The sequence below is a fragment of the Muscardinus avellanarius genome (assembly GCF_963383645.1).
Source record: "Muscardinus avellanarius genome assembly, chromosome: 4".
NCBI lineage: Eukaryota > Metazoa > Chordata > Mammalia > Rodentia > Gliridae > Muscardinus > Muscardinus avellanarius.
Window position 1 is genome coordinate 150,790,157 of NC_137789.1, and position 20,117 is coordinate 150,810,273.

The 20,117-nt window shown below is 54.9% G+C and overlaps 1 protein-coding gene across 3 annotated transcripts in view; it reads left to right on the top strand.

The window, feature by feature from the left end:
- GRK5 (G protein-coupled receptor kinase 5) overlaps positions 1 to 20,117 on the top strand; it is a gene marked incomplete at both ends in the record, with an annotated part of 210,823 nt that overhangs the window by 175,728 nt on the left and 14,978 nt on the right. For 2 of the 3 annotated variants that reach the window (XM_080695302.1, XM_080695303.1), the window contains 4 exons: positions 10,282 to 10,382; positions 13,127 to 13,219; positions 17,698 to 17,761; positions 18,317 to 18,457. In XM_080695302.1, coding sequence (XP_080551428.1) covers positions 10,282 to 10,382; positions 13,127 to 13,219; positions 17,698 to 17,761; positions 18,317 to 18,457 — 399 coding nt within the window. Of the gene's footprint in view, positions 1 to 10,221; positions 10,383 to 13,126; positions 13,220 to 17,697; positions 17,762 to 18,316; positions 18,458 to 20,117 lie in introns of all 3 variants that reach the window. The other variant, XM_080695301.1, reaches the window with a different exon arrangement.

A 20,117-nucleotide genomic window follows, 5' to 3' on the forward strand; every position in this document is an offset into this window, starting at 1 on the left:
GCTTCCTGGCTGGCCACAGCAGCGTCCTCCCCTGTGGCGGCTACAAAGACAGCTGCCCCTTCCTGGCCCTGGCAGAATCCCCAGCTATCCCCAGAGCCACCACCAAAGAGGTCGCCATCCAGTTAGATATTTCCCAGAGTGGTAGCCGCGAGCCTGCGTCATAATGGAATTGTGGACTTTACACAGGATGCTGGGTGACTTCCAAACAGTGTTGGGGGTCTTTCCTGACCTCTTCTACCAACCAGACGATGCTCCAGAGAGTTCCACGTCTGTGTCTCTGGGCTCTTCATCAAGGAGAGAGAAAGATGGAGGATTGGTTGCCATCTTCCCAGAGGCTGGGACTTTGGCAGAGGCAGGAAGTGTTTTCTGCCAGGCCCTCTGGGAGGAGAGCCCTGTGAGACTGAGCGCTCTGTATGGGAGACAAGGAAGATCTGGGTCTCATGGGGGCTGGGGAGGGGAGACATAAATAACATGGGAATAGAACATTGCATACAAATGAGAATATTGGAAATGAGAAAAGAACTCAAAACAAATTCCTGAAGCCTTGGGGATTCAGGATCTTTTCATTTGCCGTCTCAGTTTGCCAGAACTATTTCTGTCAAAATGCTTAATCCCGGGGACCTGACTTCCCCTCTCCACCCAGAATACTTTGCAGCTCCCAGGACTGCTAGGTAGAGAGCCTCAAAGCTAACATGCCTCTGCTTCATGGAAAATCCACTTGACTGGAGACCGTGCCCACCTTCACAGCAAGCAGTGAATGTCAGCTCTCTGAGGACAAAGAAGCCCCATGAGCTGGCTGTGGTGGCATATACCTGTGATCCCAATACTTGGGAGGCTGAGACAGGAGGATCTCAGGTTCAAGGACAGCCTCAGTAACTTAGTGATACTCAGCAACTTAGTTTCAGCCTGTTTCAAAATAGAAAATTAAAAGGGTTGAGGGTGTAGCTCAGAGGTAGAATGCTCCCGGGAGTTCAATTCCTAGGAGAGAGAAGAGAGAGATACAATGAGTTTTACAGGGAGACTTATCATTTACCCAGCCTCCACCACAAGGACCTCCAGCTACCAGCTGTCTGTCGGGCCATGAGGTGCTCAGATCTAGCAGTCCATCAACTGCTGACCGCAAGGACACCGGTGAGTGGTCAGGCTGTTTCTGCCGGAGCTGCCAGATATCGACATCACACCCGGAGTGGAGGGAGCCACGCTCACGAGCGTGCGGCTGCCCTGATTTATTTTTTCTCCAGTGACCCAGAAAACAAAGCCCTCCTTTCCCTTTGATCTGTTCTTGTTTGGGGCTTGTGGATTGTGTCTCCTGCCCGGCCACGGGTAGAGAGAGGAACTGCTCCAGACAGATTAGAGACCTGAGGCAACGGCTTTAACACATGGCCCTGAGGTTTTGATTAAAAGGTGGGAGAACAGCGCTTTCTCTTCCTGTCAGCCAGACCTTACACCAAGCCCCAAGTGGGGAAACACTTTCTGCGGGCTGCCGGTCAGTGAGCTTTCACCTTGGTCTTTTGGTTGCAACCGTATGAGCAGGTTTAATTTGGGGCCAGGAGCTGGGGTTGAGCGAGCCCCGTGCCCCTCACCATCCTGCTCTCTTCTCCCCAGTTTCCAGATTCTTGGCACCAAGAGGCAGGTTGCCTTACAGTTGCTCAAACAAAGGGGAAGTTATTGGAAAGCTGGGGTGGGGGTGGGGCTAGTGGGTGATTCATGTCAAATGAAACCACAGGAGACATGGTGGTGCCTGGACTGGGGAGCCCTGGCACCCTGACATGGCTCCCGAGGCGGCTCCAGGTTCATCTGCAGTCTCCAGGCCCCAGGCCCCCAGCACACAGTTTCTGCCTGAGATGCACGCTGGCTAGGTCTAGTTCTATTTGAGAAAATTCCAAAGAAGAATGATAACTTGTCTGTCTTGTCACCAAGGCAGAGGGTAGACCAGATGACCCTGTCAAGGTACATCTTGTGGACAGGAAGAGGTTGAATTCTGAATGCACATGTTCGTGCACACACGTGTTTATTCAGCCGCTATCTTGAGTGCCTACTGTGTGCCGGACACATCATCAATTAGTTTCAGCAAAGTGAAGTGAAAGGAAGAATAGAGCTTGGAACCAGATGGGCCTGGATTTCAATCTTTTTTTTTCTTCAATACCTGGGAATTGAACCTTAGGGGCATTTTACCTACAAACTATACCCCCAGACCTATTTTTTATCTTTTATTCTTGAAATGGGGTCTCACTCAGTTGCAGATGGGCCTCACTAAGTAACTGAGGCTAGCCATGAACCTGCGATCCTCCTATCTCAGGCTCCCAAGTACTGGGATTACAAGGGTGCACCACCATGCCCAGCTGGATCTGAATCTGGAGTCCACTATTTACTGGCTTTTCTGTCTATGGAGTTCGTGGAATACTGATTGCATACCAAGCTTCAGTGAGATGGAAATGGAACAACGGTACTGCCCTTCGCCCAGCTATCCAAAGCTCAGCTTCCACATCCCCAACTCTGGAACAATAAGCCCCAGCTCTCTGCATTCTTGCGGGGAGCAAAGAAGTGTAAATCGGTGGGAAAGCCCACACTGCAGGCCCAGCACACGCCGGCCTCTGCACAGGGCCAGTGACCGTCAGGCCAGCCCCTCCCTCAGGCGCCACAGCTGCCCCCAGCCCTGGCTCCTGCTGGACGCCTGATTCCCACCCCGGCCCCCGCCCACGGCCAGCTTCCTGGAGCTGACGCAGATCCCCCTGCGAAGGGTCAAGGGGTGGGCAGGGTACAGTTGTGGGAGTGAACAGACATGAGGGTCTCCAAGAAACAGCTGCCCCCACCCCGGTCAACAGGATAAGGCAGCCCCCTTGTTTAGGAGGGAGGGGACCCTTGGAGCCTCTGTCTTCCAGAGTCTTGCCTTTCCTGAAAGCGAGTGCGTCCACACTGGGAAATTGCAAATAGTTTACGTGGGGAATGTCAGCTGCCCACATATGAAAATATACACATCATTAAGCGCTAAGTGCTTGCGTCTGGAGATAGAGCGGACAGTCTCCTGGGCTGACCTTTTGTCCACTGGCAGAGCCACGCATGGCTAATGAGCACTGAGCTCTTCAGTGGGATGTTTCTGTATGTTGAAGCAAAACATATGTTGGACATTAGCGTGTGTGTGTGTGTGTGTGTGTGTGTGTGTGTGTGGCACATGACAACACTGTACAAATAACATTTGTCAAAATATATGCAAGATCTTCTGCAGCTCCTTTTCCAGTCTCTATGAGTCTCCAAACAGGGCTGGCTGTTCGAGGCCAGAGTCGCATCCTCCTGCACGGTATCTAGGAAGGAAGGTGGCGTCCTTGGGGCCAAGACTCCCTGGCCAGATGGCCAGGGTTTCAGTCTTGTCTTTGCTCTCAGGCCAGCTGTGTGATGTTGGGCAAGGCACTTAACTTCTGAGCCATTTCTGCTGCATCTGTAAAATGGAGATGACAAAAATAACATCTACTGTGAGATAATTAGCAAGACCCCTCGTAAACCCCCGGACCCGGCATGTAGTAAACGGCGAGGGTGGAAGTGCTTGCAGCAGGCATGGGCAGGAGCAGGCGGAGGGTCCTGGACACGCAGAGGACCGTCTTGGATATGGTTACGTTGGAAGGTGGTCCTGAAGATCGGGGGTGTTTGAATGCCGTGATGGATGGGACTAGCTCCTCCAAAGGCAACAGCAAAGGCCCAGCAGCGGGAAAACCAGCGCTTACCCTGGAAATGGCCAGCATGGAGCCAGAGCACCGGGGACAGCGGGCAGAAAGGGGAAGCAAGCTGGGAAGAGTGTTTGGGGCCAGGTCTGAGAAGGTGCTGGACTTGGTCCTGGAGGCAGTGGGGACCGTCGATCCTGTGCGGTGCAGAAAAACTCCCCTGGGGGTTCAAGATGTCAAATGCAACAGCAAGGGGTAGCAGAGACCCGCAAGTGGCCTCCACAAGAGAGAGGAGAACTGCAGAAGCCTGGGCAGCGAGGCGGGCGTGGGGAGGAGGCGGTGGGTGGGAGGGGTGCTGGCACCGGGGTGGCTGAGTGTGCTTGTCTGTGAAATGGGGTGGAGCTGGTTTGAGTGGGATGGATGAGGCCCAAGCTATGTCCTTCCTGGGGTGCTGGTACAGGCCAAGCTCCTGCAGCTCAGAGCCACACAAAACCTGCTTTGAATTGAGGATCCTGGCTCCTCCAGAGACCAGCAGTGCAGAGGGGGTCCCTTTCCTCAGTTTCCCCATCTGTGCAGTGAGAGGGTTAAAGAGGAAAGCCTGAGAAGTTCGCTCTTCCTGCCCCAGAGGGGGTCCTGAGCTCTGAGCCAGGGTTGGGCGTGTTTTCAGGTGGTTCCCAAGGTGATGGGGGGGCAAAGACTATGACACCTATTGAGGTGGTGCGTTCATGGGGGGGTCCCCAGGAACCTTTCCTGGCCCTTGGGTCGTGCTCAGCTCCCTCCAGGGGCACCAGCTAGTGCAGCCGACCCCAAACCCACTGTGCTCTTGAAACGAGAGACTTTGATGCAGGGAGACGCCTCAGGAACAAGAGTCTCGGTCACCTGGGGTTTCTCACTGATGGGGGAACAGCGTCCTTTCCTGCTGTCAGCCACTCCCAGGGCCGAGGGGACCGACGGCGCCTGGGAGAGCAGCTGCAGCCCAAGGCCACCGCGACAGCAGCCTGCGCCCTGCCTTGCCCACGCTCCCTGCAGCACCTTCCCTACCCTCTGCGCTTCCTGCACCCGCAGGCTTCTGCCGGGGTTCCTCCCCATGAATCCTTTCTCCTGGAGGTCCAGCTCCAGACTCTCCTCCCTAGCGCTTCCCCACCCCAAATGGATCTCTAAATCACGCCCCTCCCAACTGCCCTTGCAAAGGTTCCTTGGGTAGGAGAGCGAACCTTGGCAGCTGTTTCAAGTGTGCCCGGGCCTGGAGGCTGAGCCACCTGTGATGTCTCCCTGCAGGGCAGCATAGGAGCTCAATAGCGCCACCTCGTGGACAGACCGCTCCGCGGGCCTTGGCTGAACCGGCCGAGGCAGAGCTGGCTTTGGGCTTCAGCCTGCCCAGGGGTTTGGATCCCTCTCTCTCTCTGTAAGGTCACCCAGAGTGGATGTGCAAGTGTCCGAGGGAAGACTGGGGTGTGGTGGGCGAGCCGCACTTGCTTCCTGGGTCAGGTGTGTAGTGAGGCACCCATCAGGTGGCCTCTTTCCGGCCAGGCCCGGCCTCCCTCACAGCCACCCCGCCCTCATGGGCCTCAGTGCTGAGACTCCTGGATTATTCCTGCTTCGGCTCAGGCACAGAGGGCTCTGTGAAGTCGCAGTCATGTGCGCTCACTCTAACCCCTTTGCTACATAAGAGCACGGCTTCAGGATAGCCCCCAGCTCCTGCAGCCAGATCACCACTCCAAACAGTCTGTTCTAGAAATTCTGAGGCCTGCAGTACACTGGGTCCTTACTGGCCATCTACGCCGCGTCTACAGAGCAGAACACAAGAGCGGCCTGGTCTAGCCAGCATGTTGATGTTTAGGGTCAGGGACGGTTTAGGGCTAAGGACAAAAGGGAGACACAGCCTTACAGATCGCAGGTGAGGCTTCAGTGCCCCACTCCCCCAGTGTCCACGGGGAAGAGAAAGGGAGAGTCCTCAGCCAAAGGGGGCGCACGTGGGGATTGTCAGAGCCCCAGGCATGGCTGCAGGGGCAGGGTGGACGCCCAGCAGTTCCTAGAGGCAGCCAGGTCCTTTCTGGTCTGACCAAAAGGAGAGAGATATCTCTGGTCAGTTCCCCAAGGGACACACAGCAGTGTCTCTATGGCAAATCTTGCTGTCCTACGCTGACCCAGAAACAGCTTAAGGACCCTCCTTAATGGCAGCTGGTTTTTGTCAAAGTGACTTTGTGGCGGGGCCGGGCAGGCCAGTTAATTTGAGATGCCAAGACCATTAAGGGGCCAATTATTCATGGTGGGGCACCTTGAGGAAAGGACCGCTGTCTCCAGTCCTTCCTCCAAACCTTGGGAGGTGTGCCACCAAGACCTCATCTCCTACCTTTCAAAGGAACTTTGGTAGGGCCGGGTGTAGCTCTGCGGTAGAGTGCTGGCCTGGCGTGCTCAGGGCCCTGGGTTCCATCCCCAGTACAGAACCTTGAAGCCCGAACCCACGCTGTTGAGTTGGTCAAGGCCTGCATCTAGAAGAGGACCCCAACTGGTGACCAAAAAGTAAGATATCACCTCAAAGCCGCCCCCCGCCTGGCTGCCTTCACGGCTGCACACATCTAAGGACCTGGAGGCCCTCGTCCTTGCGTGCATTCCTGCTTGGAGAGGAATGAGAGGCCATCGTGGACATGGGGAGCCTGCCCCCAGCCCCCTGACCCTCGGCTTCACCCCAGTCCTCACTGCAGGGGGGACACTGGCCCACTGGATGCACCCTTTTCTCCCAGAGTCCTGAGGGACTTGCCTCTGGCAAGGATCTGAGCCCCTGGGGGCCCTTTGATTTGTGCAGCGCCTCAGATTGTACATGCCAGCCTAGGGCCCTCCCGATGGCCTGCTCTAGACAGCGGGCATCTTTGTGCGGAAGGGAAGGCCCCAGTGATGCCGGCCATGTCTGGCTGGAACGCCCTGGGAGCAGCCGCACCTGCTGCCCTCCCGGCAGGTCTGGGTTTCCATTCCAGACCTCCAGTGGCCCGCAGCTCCTGTGTCTCGCTGGCAAAGCGGTCACTCCCTGGAGCCACTTGAAAGGGGTTTAGGTTGGACTCATGTAAGCTCTTCCTGTCAAGCCAGAGGCTAAGTCTAAAGCAGCGGCCCTCGAACCAAAGCCCTTGTTATCTGCTCCTCGCTCCCCAGCTGGGGCCTCACCAGCCACGGGCGAGACTCCGTGAACACTGCTGGGCCACCTCGGCTCTGGACAACCCTGCCGTCTGCTGGGAAGGGGGCCCTGCTGGCTGGCGAGGGGCGGGAGGTCAGGGCCAGACCCTGCTTTGACTCCAGTTGGATCCCATCCTCCACGAGCCTTGCCCAGGCTGCCCGGCGGTGACGGTGTGTGCCTGTGTGTGCCCGGGGCTGCGTCGCCTGCCGTGGCTGGTGGGTCCTGAGTGCCGGCTCTTCCCCTGGCTCTCCATAGTGCCAGGCCTGGGGTCTCCATAGCACCAGGCCTGGGGTCACCTCATTCTAGGAGGTGGGGAAGGGCGAGAGGGGCCCCAACGGCCCACCCGCCTCTCTGCCACTCCTTGGCTGGGTGACTCTGGACAAACTGGCTTGCCTCTGGGAACCTCAGTTTCCTCTTTTGCAAAATGGGCCTCATCACGATACCTCAGAGAGCCTTCATATAGATTAGAGAATGTGTGGAAGGCGTTTATGCACATTATCGGCCAGAGTCACACTTCAGTGCGTGCAAGCTATCGTTACCCGTTGTTTTTGTTGATTTTGAATATTGGGTCTATGATAAATGTCACTTGGAAGAGGAGGAAAGTTGGATACTGAAAGAAATTTTGAAAGCCTTTGAGTTCCAACTAGCACCATCACCAGGCCCAGCCGAGGTTATAGGAACTTTTTGGTTAGGACACTAGCTTATAGGTGTGTGTGTGTGTGTGTGTGTGTGTGTGTGTGTGTGTGTGGAACTGGGGATGAAACCCGGGGGCCTTCTACCTCCAAGCCTCACTCCCAGACCTATTTTATATTTTATTTGGAAACAAGGTCTCCCTAAGTTGCTGAGAGCCTCACTAAACTGCTGAGGCTGGCTTCGAATCTGTGCGATCCTCCTGTCTCAGCCTCCCAAGTGCTAGGATTACAAGTGTGCAATACCACGCCCGGCAGGACACTAGCTTGTAGGAAGCATACCATTTATGTCTTGCTAGAGAAAAAGTATTTGGAGGTCAAGGACCACACTGGCCTCCCTTTTCAATCTCCCGCCCTGCCATATGTCAGCCCCATGAGCTATGGTGGATGGGCCCATCTGGGTGAAAGAGAAGAAAGAGCCCTAGCCGGACTGCAGTGAATGCAGACAGGTAGACACTGGAGCCAAGAAGTGGTTTTCTCCCTCCTGTGGCCCACACACTCAGCATCTCTATTCAGTCCTTCTGAGTCTCCCCAGCTTCAAGGTCATAGCCTAGTCAAGCACACGCGGTCATTTCACACTTACACATGAGGGCGCTCCCTCTGAGCCAGGCCCCAGGCCTTCCCTACTCAGCTTGCCCTGGCCAGGAGCTCTCTGAAGCAGATTCACCCCCAGCCTTCATATCCCATCGCTCTACAACAGCCTGGACTTACTGTTTCCCAAGATGCTGAACTGCTAGAATCCCCAAATTTCCCCACGTGTTCAAATAAAAACTCTCCAGCTATCAAATTCCACATCTCCAAAGAGCCTTGGGAATCTCTGGAGCAGCTCCCTCCTGTTGCAGAGGAGGAGATGGGACCACAAAATGGCCAGGGTCAGTCGAGCTGAGGGCTCCTGACTCTGGTCCCAGGCTCTCTCTGCAGCCTCCGCCTGCAGCATCTTCTCTGCAGGAGGGCGGCTGTTGTCCCCAGGCCAAGGAGGGAGGGATGGTCCAGGCCAGGGGAGAGCTGCCACCATCCAGTGGCCCCTGGCAAACTGGGAAAATGTGTCAGAGCCTGGTGCTTGGAGGAAATGGCTTTGCACCACCCTGAAGGCTCCCCTCACGGGGGCTGGAGCTTCTCGGGAGTCCCCTGAGGAGGGAGACCCCAAGGGCAGGGGTGGCCTACAGAGAGAGCACACCTGGGAAGAAAGAAATTTGGGCAATCAGAACCATGAGGAATAGAAATGAGCCTCTGAAGCCAGGCATGGTGGCTCACACTTGTAATCCCAGCCTTTGGGAGGCTAAGACAGGAGGATCGCAGTTCACGACCAGCTTCAGCTACTTAGTGAGGCCCTTTGCAACTCAGTGAGGCTCTGTTTCAAAATAAAGAGTTAAAAATAGGTCTGGGGAGTGGAGCTCAGAGGTAGAATGCCTGTAGGTTCCATCCCATTACCACAAAAATTTAATAATAAAAAATAATATAAAAAAGAAATAAGCCTCCAATTTCATTTGATTTCAATACGCCTTGATTTCACTCAGCCTGCTGCTGCCATCTTCCCCTCTCCCAAGCTAGGACCCCTCCCCTCCCCTCTACAAGTACCACCTGCAGACTAACCAGCCACGTAGTCACATCTCAGTAGCTGGGAGAAAAAGCAACCCTTTCAGATTTCAGCATCCTTTGGGGAAAAAGACTCGTTTACGCCCCATCTTTCTGAGCCCATTCCGGGCAGTTTTTTCAGTTTTCCCTGAGATTTATTAAAAGCCCACCTCGGAACCCAGCTGGTGAGTCAGGCCCTGGGAACAGCTGGTGAGGGCAAGTGACGGGGAGGGGCAGGGTGGGCGAGGCCCTCCGGGGCAGGCTGCAGAAACCTCCCAACTGCCCCTTCCGACTTGAAACACTCAGGCTGACGCTCGAAGGAGAATGAAATGACGGTGGCATCATTTGCTTTGCAATTTGCATGCTTGCGTGCCAGGATCTGGGCCAGATGCTTTTCCTGAAAGTTTCATTGATTTGTTCTGGGAGACACTATTATTCCTCAAGCTCTTTCTGAGAACAGTGAAGCCGATGGTTAAAACAGGACCCACAGAAGCCGGGTGCAGTGGCGCACGCTTGTAATCCCAGCATTTGGGAGACTGAGACAGGAGGATCACAGTTTGCAGACAGTCTCAGCTACTTAGTGAGGTCCTTTGCAACTCAGTGAGACCCTGTTTCAAAATAAAGAATAAAAAATAGGGCTGGCGGTGTAGCTCTGAGGTAGAGTGCCCCTGGGTTCAATCCCAGTACCGGAAAAAAAAAAAAAAAAAAACAACAAAAAAGACACCAGTACCCACAGGTATGGGGAACAGATGTGAGTGAGACTAGGATGCAGGTCAGCCAGCTCTGGGGCTGCAGCTGGACGGCCCACTGCACTCTCCCCCATCCCAATCCCTCGCACGCCTGAGCCTGGACCCCCACATGTTCATCCTCACTTCTCCCTAGGGAGAAAAAGGCCCAGAGCAGCCAGAGGCAGCGCCGAGCCCAGCGGGGCTCGCTGATGAGCCGGGCCGGGCATGAGCGTTTGCAAACCTGTTAGATTGCGGGTCCAAGCCACAGGGCTATCACTGCGACCTCCAGGAACCACACCGCTCAGAAGTGGTAAAGCCAGAAACCACCCCAAAGCGGCTCCCCACACCCCACACACACCACTGAGCACTGCAGGTAGGAGGCCCATGGCCACACGCTGCGGCAGGGCTGGCCCCGGCCCTCCCCTCACTCCTCACTGACCACTTGCTTCTGTTCTTTCTTCCAGTCCCTAGTTTTCATCGCCCAGGTTAGCCAAGATCTGGTGTCCCAGACGGAAGCGAAGCTCCTACAGAGGCCCTGCAAAGAACTCTTCTCCGCCTGCGCCCAGTAAGTGCCAGCCGCTCAGGCCTCTGTAGGGAGGGGCAGCCCCAGCCCCCGCCCGGCAGTGAGGGTCCCGGGCAGGTCTGCAGTGCCTGCCACATCCAGCAGAGCTGCCCCGTTGTTTTACACAGTGGTCCTCCTGGATCCACGGTTCTGCTTCCCACGGTTTTAGTCAACTGTGGTCTGAAAATATTAAGTGGAAAATTCCAGAAATAAACAAGTCATAAGTTTCAAGTGACTTTTATTACAGTCCATTGTTATAGTTGTTCTATTTTGTTACTAGTTGTTTGTTGTTAACCTCTTACTTTTCCTAATTTATAAATTTAACTTTAGCCGGGCATGGTCGCGCATGCCTGTAGTCCCAGAGCTTGGGAAGGATTGCAGGTTCGAGGCCAGCCTTAACAATTTAGTGAGGCCCTCAGCAGCTTAGACTCTACTTCAAAACAAAAGAGAAATAAAGAGGGATGGGGGTGTAACTCAGAGATAGAATGCCCCTGGATTTAATTCCCAGTACAAAAAAAAAAAGGGGTACACATAAGTTAAGCAACTTTATCATAGGTATGTATGTGTAGGAAAAAAACATAGTAAATGTGGGCTTTGACGCTATTCAAGCATCCACTGGGGGAATGTATCTTGAGAAGATAAAGAGTGCTACTCTTCTATTTATTTTTATTTTATTTTATTTTTGCCCAGTACTAAGGATTGCACCTAGGAGCGCTCTACCACTGAGCTGCACCCCAGCCCTCTTTATTTTTTTATTTTGAGACAGGTTCTCACTAAGTTGCCAAGGCTGGCCTAGAACTTGCAATTCCGCTGTCTCAGCCTCCCGAGTAGCGGGGTTTACAGACCAGCGCCACTGTGCCCAGGACTATTATACTTTTACAAAGAAAAGAAGATTGTGGGGCACTAAAGCCACAGAAACATCTGCTTCAAAGGGTATTGAAAACCAAGTGGCCCTCCAGGCTGGTAGACAGAAAAATGGGCAAAAGTTTGACACTGCTTGGGTAGCTTGGAAATCTTTCCCGGCTCTCTGGCCCCACCCTGCCACCTGTCAGAGCCCAGGGAGCTGACTCAGGAACACCCAATCACTTTATCTGCAGGCTCCTGTCCTCCCTGGGGACAGGCAAGTCGGGGGTGTGGCACCTCCACCCCACCCTGCGCACACCCCGCAAAGGCATGTGCATCCGGGAGCGCACACGCACGCACCCCTGCTCGTAGACTAACACATGCACACATGCAGACACAGCAACACGGACGGCCAGGCCCGCCGGCTGCTCACCACACAGCCACTTGCGCCCGGAGCTTTCTGTGAACTCTTATTCCACAGACATTGGGCGCCTGCTGTATGCATGGCACCGTGCTAGGTTCTAAGGGATACCAAGGTGAGCGAGAACCAGTCCTGGTCCTCCTGGAGCTTACACAGCAAAGCCAGCGACTACAGGCGCTAGCCAGGAGGAAGGCAGGGCCGCCGTGGCCAGCTTTGCAGAGAGAGAGGCGCAGTGGGTCTGCTTGCTGCTTGGTGGGAGCTGGCCGGCGTCTAACGATAGGTCATCGTCCTGGAACCCACGCCGGCTCGGTTTTTAGGTTTGGCAGGACACAGCCTCTAGCATGCCCCCCGTTGGCCATGGGCCCTTCCCTTCCCCAAGTGGATTGGTCAGCATGGCTTGCTTCATTCATTCATTCATTCATTCATTCATTTACTTATTTATTTATTGACTAAAGATTGAACCAGGAGCATTCCACCTCTGAGCTGTACCCCCAGTCCTACTTTATTTTTTATTTAGAAACAGAATCTCACTAAGTTGCTGAGACTCGCTGTGCTGCTGAGACTGGCCCCGAACCTGTGATCCTCCAGCCAAACTCCCACATACTGGGATTACATGTGGGCACCATGCATGGCTGCGTGGCCACTTTTTAAGGGTAGAAGCCCACCCCTGCCCACAGCCAGGTTTGAACCCTGCCAGGCCCCACCCTCATGGCCTAAGATACCTAGGATTCCCCCAGGGTCCCTGGCGCATAGCAGGTGACCAGCAAATTCTACTGCATGTGTGAGAAATTCCTCGTGGCTTTACGGTTCCCAGACCCAGTCCAGATATCCCCAGAGGCTGTGTCCCCGCAACCTCTAAGCCCCAGCCCCTCCTCATACCTCAGTAAGTGTGCACTATTCCCTTCCAGCTCACGCCCATCCTCAGGAGACCACACAGAACCCTAACTCGTGCTTATCCCTGGTTTCATTGTTTTTTTGTTTTTGTTTTTGGTGGTACTGGGGTTCCTGGAAACCCTTCTACCTCCGGGCTACACTCCCAGACCTATTTTTTTATATATATATTTTTTACTTGGAAACAGGGTCTCTTAAGCCAGCACGGCTGGCTTCCAACCAGGGTGATCCTCCTGTCTCCACCTCCCAAGCGTGGGGATTACAAGGGTGCGCCACCACGCCCAGCAGGTTTCATTGTTTTAATGCTTGTGGCTAAGGGTGCCCCCATCGCGATGTTCACACCATGCTCCCTGCTGTACCCTAGGGCCTAGAACAATGCCCGCCACATGGCAGGCACCCAGTAAAAGTTTGCAGGATCAACCATGCCCAAACAACCTTCAGCAGAACGCAGAGGCCCCCTGGCCAGAGGCGCCACATCTGTTGCAAGGCCTCGTTTGTCTGCATTTCCAAAAGCCTTTACCTGCAGGGGAGAGCCCCGCCCCGGCTTCAGGAGTAGGTTGTAACATGCTCATCCTCTGTTCCTCTGAGCTAGGTCTGTCCACGACTACCTGAGCGGGGAGCCGTTCCACGAGTACCTGGACAGCATGTATTTTGACCGCTTTCTCCAGTGGAAGTGGTTGGAGAGGTGAGTACGCCAGCCCCGGGCGAGGGCGCGGGCACGGGGCTCCATCCGAGGGTCTCTGTAAGAGCCAGTCACCTCCCACGGGCCTGTGGTTACCAGAGAGCCGTCCCCCTCCCTTTAATTAAGTTCTTGGGGATCCTGAAAGTGGTCTGTGCTTATTAAAGAATATGCATTCCCTCGCTCTCTCTCTCTCTCTCGCTCTCTCTCTCTCTCTCTCGTTCTCTCTCTCTCTCACACACACACACACACACACACACACACACACACACACACATTGTTCTTGCTTCTTTGGTTCACAGTCTTGGGGAATTGTTTCTTCACTAGCAAATTAGCGCTCCTAGAGTCTTTGAAGTAGCTGCGCTTTGAAATCCTCAAACCCTTCAACAAAGGGTTCAACCTTTGTTGAACCCAGTGTCCCGTAATGAGCGCCGAGGCTGTTCTCCGTGTTTTGTGGAACCTTGCCTGAAAGGTGCACAGCTTTGCATGTGAATCTTTGTGTACTTTTGCAAGTACACCCATAGAACTCCCCAGCAGAGGCGTTTCTCAGTCAAAAGGCACCTGCTTGTAGACTGTGAGGGGCTAGCAAATTGCCTTTGGAAACCGCCGCCCCCAGCATCCAGTTCCACCAGAGCGTGAGCCCCGGCTTCTCCTCGGCGTCCTCGACGTGCCTTGCGTGGCCCTCCCTGTGCGTGAGCAGCGGGCTCTGTTTATTGCTTAGTTTCCAGCTCTCTGAGAGCGGGTGAGACTGGGAGTCTGCGCATAGTCTATTCATCCGCTCGTCCTCTTCAGAGTGCTCACATGTGCATGGCTGGCACTGGGGCAAATGTGGCCTCGCTGTGACAGCTGAGGAAGCAGAGCCTTCGAGGGGGCATGACTTGCCTCGTCACCCAGCAAGCCAGGATGCAGCTGAGGGGGACCCTGGCCCCGGACCCCCAGCACAGTGCTCAGCCCACCTACAGCATCCCGGGATTTGCAGAAGAGGGCGATGCCTGCGTTAAATCCATGCTGAGCTAAGCAGGTGGACGCGGGTGGCAGGCCCCTTTCCACAGCCCAGGGGAGCTGGTGCCCATGGCCATCAGGGTGCTCCCTGGTCAGGCAGCAAGGAACCCGCCTGCTCCTCTTGCTGTGCCAGCACCAATAAGGGTCAGGTCCTCAGAGAGGCTCAGGAGGCTGCAGGCTAGGAGCACCCAAGGGCGCAGTCACAGCCCTGCCTGCCCACCTCAGGAAGCCCAGCAGAACAACACCTGCTTGCAGCTACTGGATGGACCATCTCCTTCCCCCTGACTGCTGGGGCTGACAGAGTGACCAGAGGGTGGCCTTCTCTATTGATCCAGTGACACCACTGGCCACCCCTCAGGTCACAGCTTCAGGGGAGGAGAAGGGTCAGCCCGGGGCTATGAAAGCCCCTGAGCTGTGGCCGGGGCCTGGGTCCTGGCTCTTTCTGAGGAGCCTCTGCAAGGCCGGTTCATCTCACCACCTCATTACCACCTCAGGTCCCTGGCTGGTAAAATGGGGCCCCCGGTGCCTGCCAGCTTGGCAGGCTAGGGGGAGATGAGGCAGCGTGAGATGGAGCAAGGCTGGCACTCGGCGGCTGCAGGAGGAACAGAGGGCCCAGGACCTCGTCCTCCCCTCTCAGCGGCCAGTGCTGCAGGAGCAGCCAGCCCTGGCCCAAGGCTGACAGGGCAGCCTGGCAGCCGTGTATTTTCCCCACATCTCACCCGCTCTAGAGCTCAGGACCCTGCCTGGCACGCACCTGCCCAGGGGCTGGAAGGCTCTGCAGCAGGCTGCCTGGACCCCAGCTCTAGCCCACCACTCACCAGCTGGGACCGGGGGCTATTCAGCCCAGCTCAGAGCCTTGGCATCCCCATCTGCAGAGCGGGGACAGCAGTGGCCCCGCTTCCTGAGGCCTGCGTGAGGCTGACGAGTCCATGTGCAGCGCGCACTGGGCTGTGGGTGTTGTGCCAGAGTCCTCCGGAGGGACACATCCTTCCCTCCATGGCGCAGCCTTGGAGCCCTGGGGTAGATGCATGTGCGCCTTCTTATGATGCACTCCCCCGAGGACTCAGGGTTCAGGGAGGTTGATAGGCTAGCCCTGGGCTGCCGAGGAACCTGCGAGTGTCCCTGACTCCAGTTCTTGCCTGTCAGTCCACCTGGCACTCCAATTCCCATACAATTTTTTGACCATAGCCACTGGCCGTACCAAATGCATGAAATAGGCGTGTGTGTGTGTGTGTGTGTGTGTGTGTGTGTGGCACTGGGGATTTAGCTACCTCTGAGCTAAGCCTCAACCCAATTTTATTCCTCATTTGGAAACAGGGTCTCACTAAGTTGTAGAGGGCCTCGCTAAGTTGTCGAGGCTGGCTTCGAACCTGCAATCTTCCTGTCTCAGCCTCCCAAGTTACTGGGATTACAAGCGTGCGCCACCACGTCCAGCCTGAAGCAGACATTTTTAACCCATATACTGACTGCTGAGAAGGCAGCCAAGCTTCAGGCCTGAACTTGCCGGTCCTTCTTGAGTTTTTTGAGCCAGTAGGGCGGGATCCCAGCGTCGGCATGCCCTCCTGAGTGACTGACGGCGTCTGCCTTCCCCCTGCCCGCCCCCCAAACAAGATCATGGTCTGTGAGTGCTGTACTGTTGAAATATTAAAGGGATTTTTTCCCTCCCAAGGTTAACCAAGAAATTCCTGGGAAATTGCATTACCCTCATTTCCCCCGAGCAGAGGAGTTCTGCGGTAACATTGACCGACCGCTTGTTCTCCATGTATCGTAAACTGTTGGGCCCGGCCGCCTTCGTGCGGTTTCGAGGGCAGCCTTCGCGGGGCTCCCAGGGCAGCGCGGCAGACGCCGGCCATGGAGGGTTTCTCTGGGCTGCCTGGGTGGTTCCTGTACAGAAGGAGGGAGCAGAGCAGTGTGGGGGCATCCCACGGAGGGGCAGCTCTGGGCATCCCCAGGGGATCCAGTCCAGTCCCGCTTCCTGCAGAAGCACTAGCACCAGCAAGGAAAGAAGAAAGTCACAGACTCAGAGACAAGGAGGTCAGGGCCCTGGATTTCAGGCCGGGCTAACAGAGCATCTACGGCGCTGATAGGATTCCGTGAAATCCAAATTCAGGCCGCGGCAGCAAAGAGGATTTTCCTGCACTATACGTCTGTGTACAAGTTGCCGGGCGGCCTGAAGCTTGCCTGTCCTTCTTGAGCTGACTCAAATTTTTGGCCCAATTTATTGTCATCCCAGCCCCTGCCCTTGTGCTCAGACATCATCCTGGCGATCCAAGAGCCAGTTTTATTATTTTAAACTAATTATTTATAGCTAAACAGGCCAGGGATGAAAACAAACGGTGTGCCACCGAGCCCCTGGCAAGAACTAGGTGACCGGCTATTTGTTCATGCTGGAAAGTCCCGTCCTTGCCTCCTGATCAGAAGTCCTGAAAACATTCCATTCCAAGTGGCCTTGCTAATTGAAATGGAGAGGCAGGCGTCGTGAAGTGCTGATTCCTAGCCGGTGGGGCGGCGCACGCTTGTAATGCCAGCATTTGGGAGGCTGAGACCGGAGGATTGTGGTTCATGGACAGCCTCAGCTACTTAGGCCCTCCACAACTTAGTGAGACCCTGTTTAAGAATAAAGAATAAAAAATAGGGCAGAGGGTGTCACTCGGATGTAGAATGCCCCTGGGTTCTATCCCTAGTGCTGAAAAAGAAAAAGAAAGAAAAGGAGAGAAAGAAAGAAGAAAGAAGAAAGAAAGAAAGAAAGAAAGAAAGAAGGAAGGAAGGAAGGAAGGAAAGAAAGAAAAAGAAAGAAAGAAAGAAAGAAAGAAAGAAAGAAAGAAAGAAAGAAAATAAATTCCTGGTTTCTTCCTAAATACAGCTTCTGACATTCAGGGGCTCTGAGTACCATGGAACCATAGGGGAAAGGCGATAAAGGATCCCCAGTGGTCAGTGGCGGAAAGGCTGGAACCATTGGTCAGGGAGTACCTGGGCCAGGCCTGAGGCCAGCCCCTTTGGGTGCAGGATGCAGGAGCCCTGGATGGGCAGTGTGGCCCCACGTGGGCTGGGCAGGTCCACGCCTGCTGGTGTGGGGAGGGCTACAGCTCCTTCCTGCCCTCAGAGGGGCTCCTCTGCACTGCCCCTTCTCCCTGCAAGGCACAGCTTCCTCCTGAGTCTGGCCGCAGGCTTTGCATTCCGGGGAGAGAGGGAAGCCTCCACTTGCAGTGAGTGCCCTGAGCTCATTCTGCCACACCTGCTGTCCTGCTCCCCTGAGCAAGCCAGGCTGCTTATCCCTAGGCCCCGGGGTCTAGACACCAGCCCCAGAGTGGGTCCAGGCTTGAAGGTGCAGTCTGCAGTGATCCCTGGGGGTCTCCTGGGCCGGTCGGAGGTCCTGGACTTGTGCCTCACGCTGATGCCTTCAACAGTGCCCTGTCTGTTCACTCCAGATCCCGAATCCTAACGCCAGGACGCCAACGTTGGGTTCTTGCTTCTTTTCACAGGCAGCCAGTGACCAAAAACACTTTCAGGCAGTATCGGGTGCTCGGGAAAGGCGGCTTTGGGGAGGTGAGTGAGCAGCCACGCCCTCCTGGAAACCACGGCTCCGCTCCCCTGTCACCCCTGGGTGGGCCCAAAGTGTCTTCAATCCCAGCAGCCACAGCCCTGCCTTGGGCCCTGGTGGCAAGGAGGGAGGCGCGGGGCCAAGCCTTGGGCACACCGGGTGTGATGCAGGAGGCCTTGGCCTTCTGGTCTGCTTGATGTTGGTCTGTATGGGACTGTAGATTCCATTGTACGTTATCTGACCAGAGCGTGAGGCCAGCCTCGTTGGTCCCATTTAGAGATACGGCTCAGAGCAGGTGAGTCGCCTCGCCAAGGCCACACAGCCAATAAGGGGCAGAACTGGGACCAGAGCCCAGTGATCTGTTGCCAGTGCTCTGAGCTAGGAAGTCAGGGTTCTCCAGGGTCTCCCTTCAGTCAGGGTTCTCCAGGTGTCATGGCTCCTGTAGGCCTGCAGCGCCCGTAGTCAAGCCCGGCTGATTCCAGCCTATCACTTCCCACCCTGGCCTTGGGCTTGGGCAGCGCCACGATGCCCCAGGACCTTAGTGTCTGCCTTGCCCCTAGGTCTGCGCCTGCCAGGTTCGGGCCACGGGTAAGATGTATGCCTGCAAGCGTCTGGAGAAGAAGAGGATCAAAAAGCGGAGAGGAGAGCCCATGGCTCTTAACGAGAAGCAGATCCTGGAAAAAGTCAACAGCCGGTTTGTGGTGAGCATCCGGGCCGGGCCAGCCCGTGCTTCTGGAGCCTGGGCCTCACTTTCTAACCAGGTGTGGGATTCCAGTGTGGCAGATCCCCACCTCTGGGGAAGCGTCAGAAAGGCATCTTCCTCCATCATGAGGCACCTGGAGGTTGATGTGGCCAGCGTCCTGTGTCCAGAGCTGGCTGGTGCCTGGGTCCCCTCTACCTGTGAGCCTGAGACCTCTGCTCTCCAGGACCATCTTGTAAAGTCCTTCGTGAACAACATGAGTCCACCCTAGGCCTAGCCAAGGAGCCTTAATTTCCTTAGACCCTCAGCTGATTTCATCATGGGAGACATCATGGCGGAGTTTCCTAGAAAGATGCCATTTTCTCTGTATGGGTTACATTAGTTAGTCTAGGCTAGGCTTTGCTGCAGTAACAAATTAACCCCAACTCTAAGTAGCTGCATACAACAAAGTTGATCTGCCATGTCAAGTCTAATCAGATTAGACCAACCTCCTCCACCTGACAGCTGCTTCAGCTGGAGCTTGGAGGGGTCTCCATAGGACTTTTTATATCTGAGTTGGACAGACCTTCCACACTGCCACCCACAGTCTCTTGGCCAGAACCCGTCACCTCAAGGGCCAAGTTAGCTGTGAGAGAGGCCGGAAAGTGTGGAGGAGTACATGGGTCAGCTCTAAGTGCCTCTGCTCCAAGGGCTTATGAAAACTAATATATGCACAAGGTAAAAATTCAACCAGCACAGAAGGGTGCACAATAAAAATAAATGCCTCCCTCTTGGGGTAATCATCCCAGACATGTTTTATTCATAGAGAGACCTCATTATTTTTAGCCCAAGCTTCTTCCCATACATCAAATGTGCAACATTTTTTCCCTTTACATTGTAGATCTTTTTCTCTAGCCAGACGTACAGTTGCACCCCTCTTTTGAAAGCCATACATCATTGCTCTGCAGCGCTAAGCCCATGCATGGTAACCCTTTCTCGTTTTTAAACCACCACACACAGTGCTGTGCTGTCCACCTCTGAGCTCTCCTCCCTGTATTTCTGTGACTTTTCCCGTGGGGTGTGGTCCTAGCGGAGGAATCTCTGCAGCAGAGGGTGTGCACATTTCCCATCTGACAGCCACTCCCAAAAGGCAGTCCAAGAAGCCTGCCCCACTTAAACTCCCACCTACTGTTGTGAGAGAGGAGAGACACCACCATCCACCTACTGCTTTGGTCATTCACCACAGGAAGGTGGTTTTATAAAGCAATACTCAAAGAGGACAGGAGTTTAGATCTCTGGGTCTCATCTCAGCTTGCCCCCAGCTGCCAGCCTTACCCAGGGGGAAGAGGTGGGCAGTGGGATGCTAACTCAGAAGAGGAGGTAAACAAGGCTGGCACCAGACAGTTTTGGCCTAGGCCTCCTTGACTGCTGACTGCCATCTCCATGTTGCTGGTAGAGCCCTCATCTCTGAGGGGTGGTGCTCGTGGATCCTACTCAGGAGAAACCTGGGCCTGCACATCTTCAAGGGCCACTGTTTTGATGGCTGGAACTTCTGTGACTGTGTGCCATCCACAGCCCTTGGTAGGGAATTCTACAGTGACACTTTGTATTAGTCAGCGTTCCATCACTATAACAAAATGCCTGAGGCATTTAACTCAGAAAGCAAAAAGGTTTATTTTTGC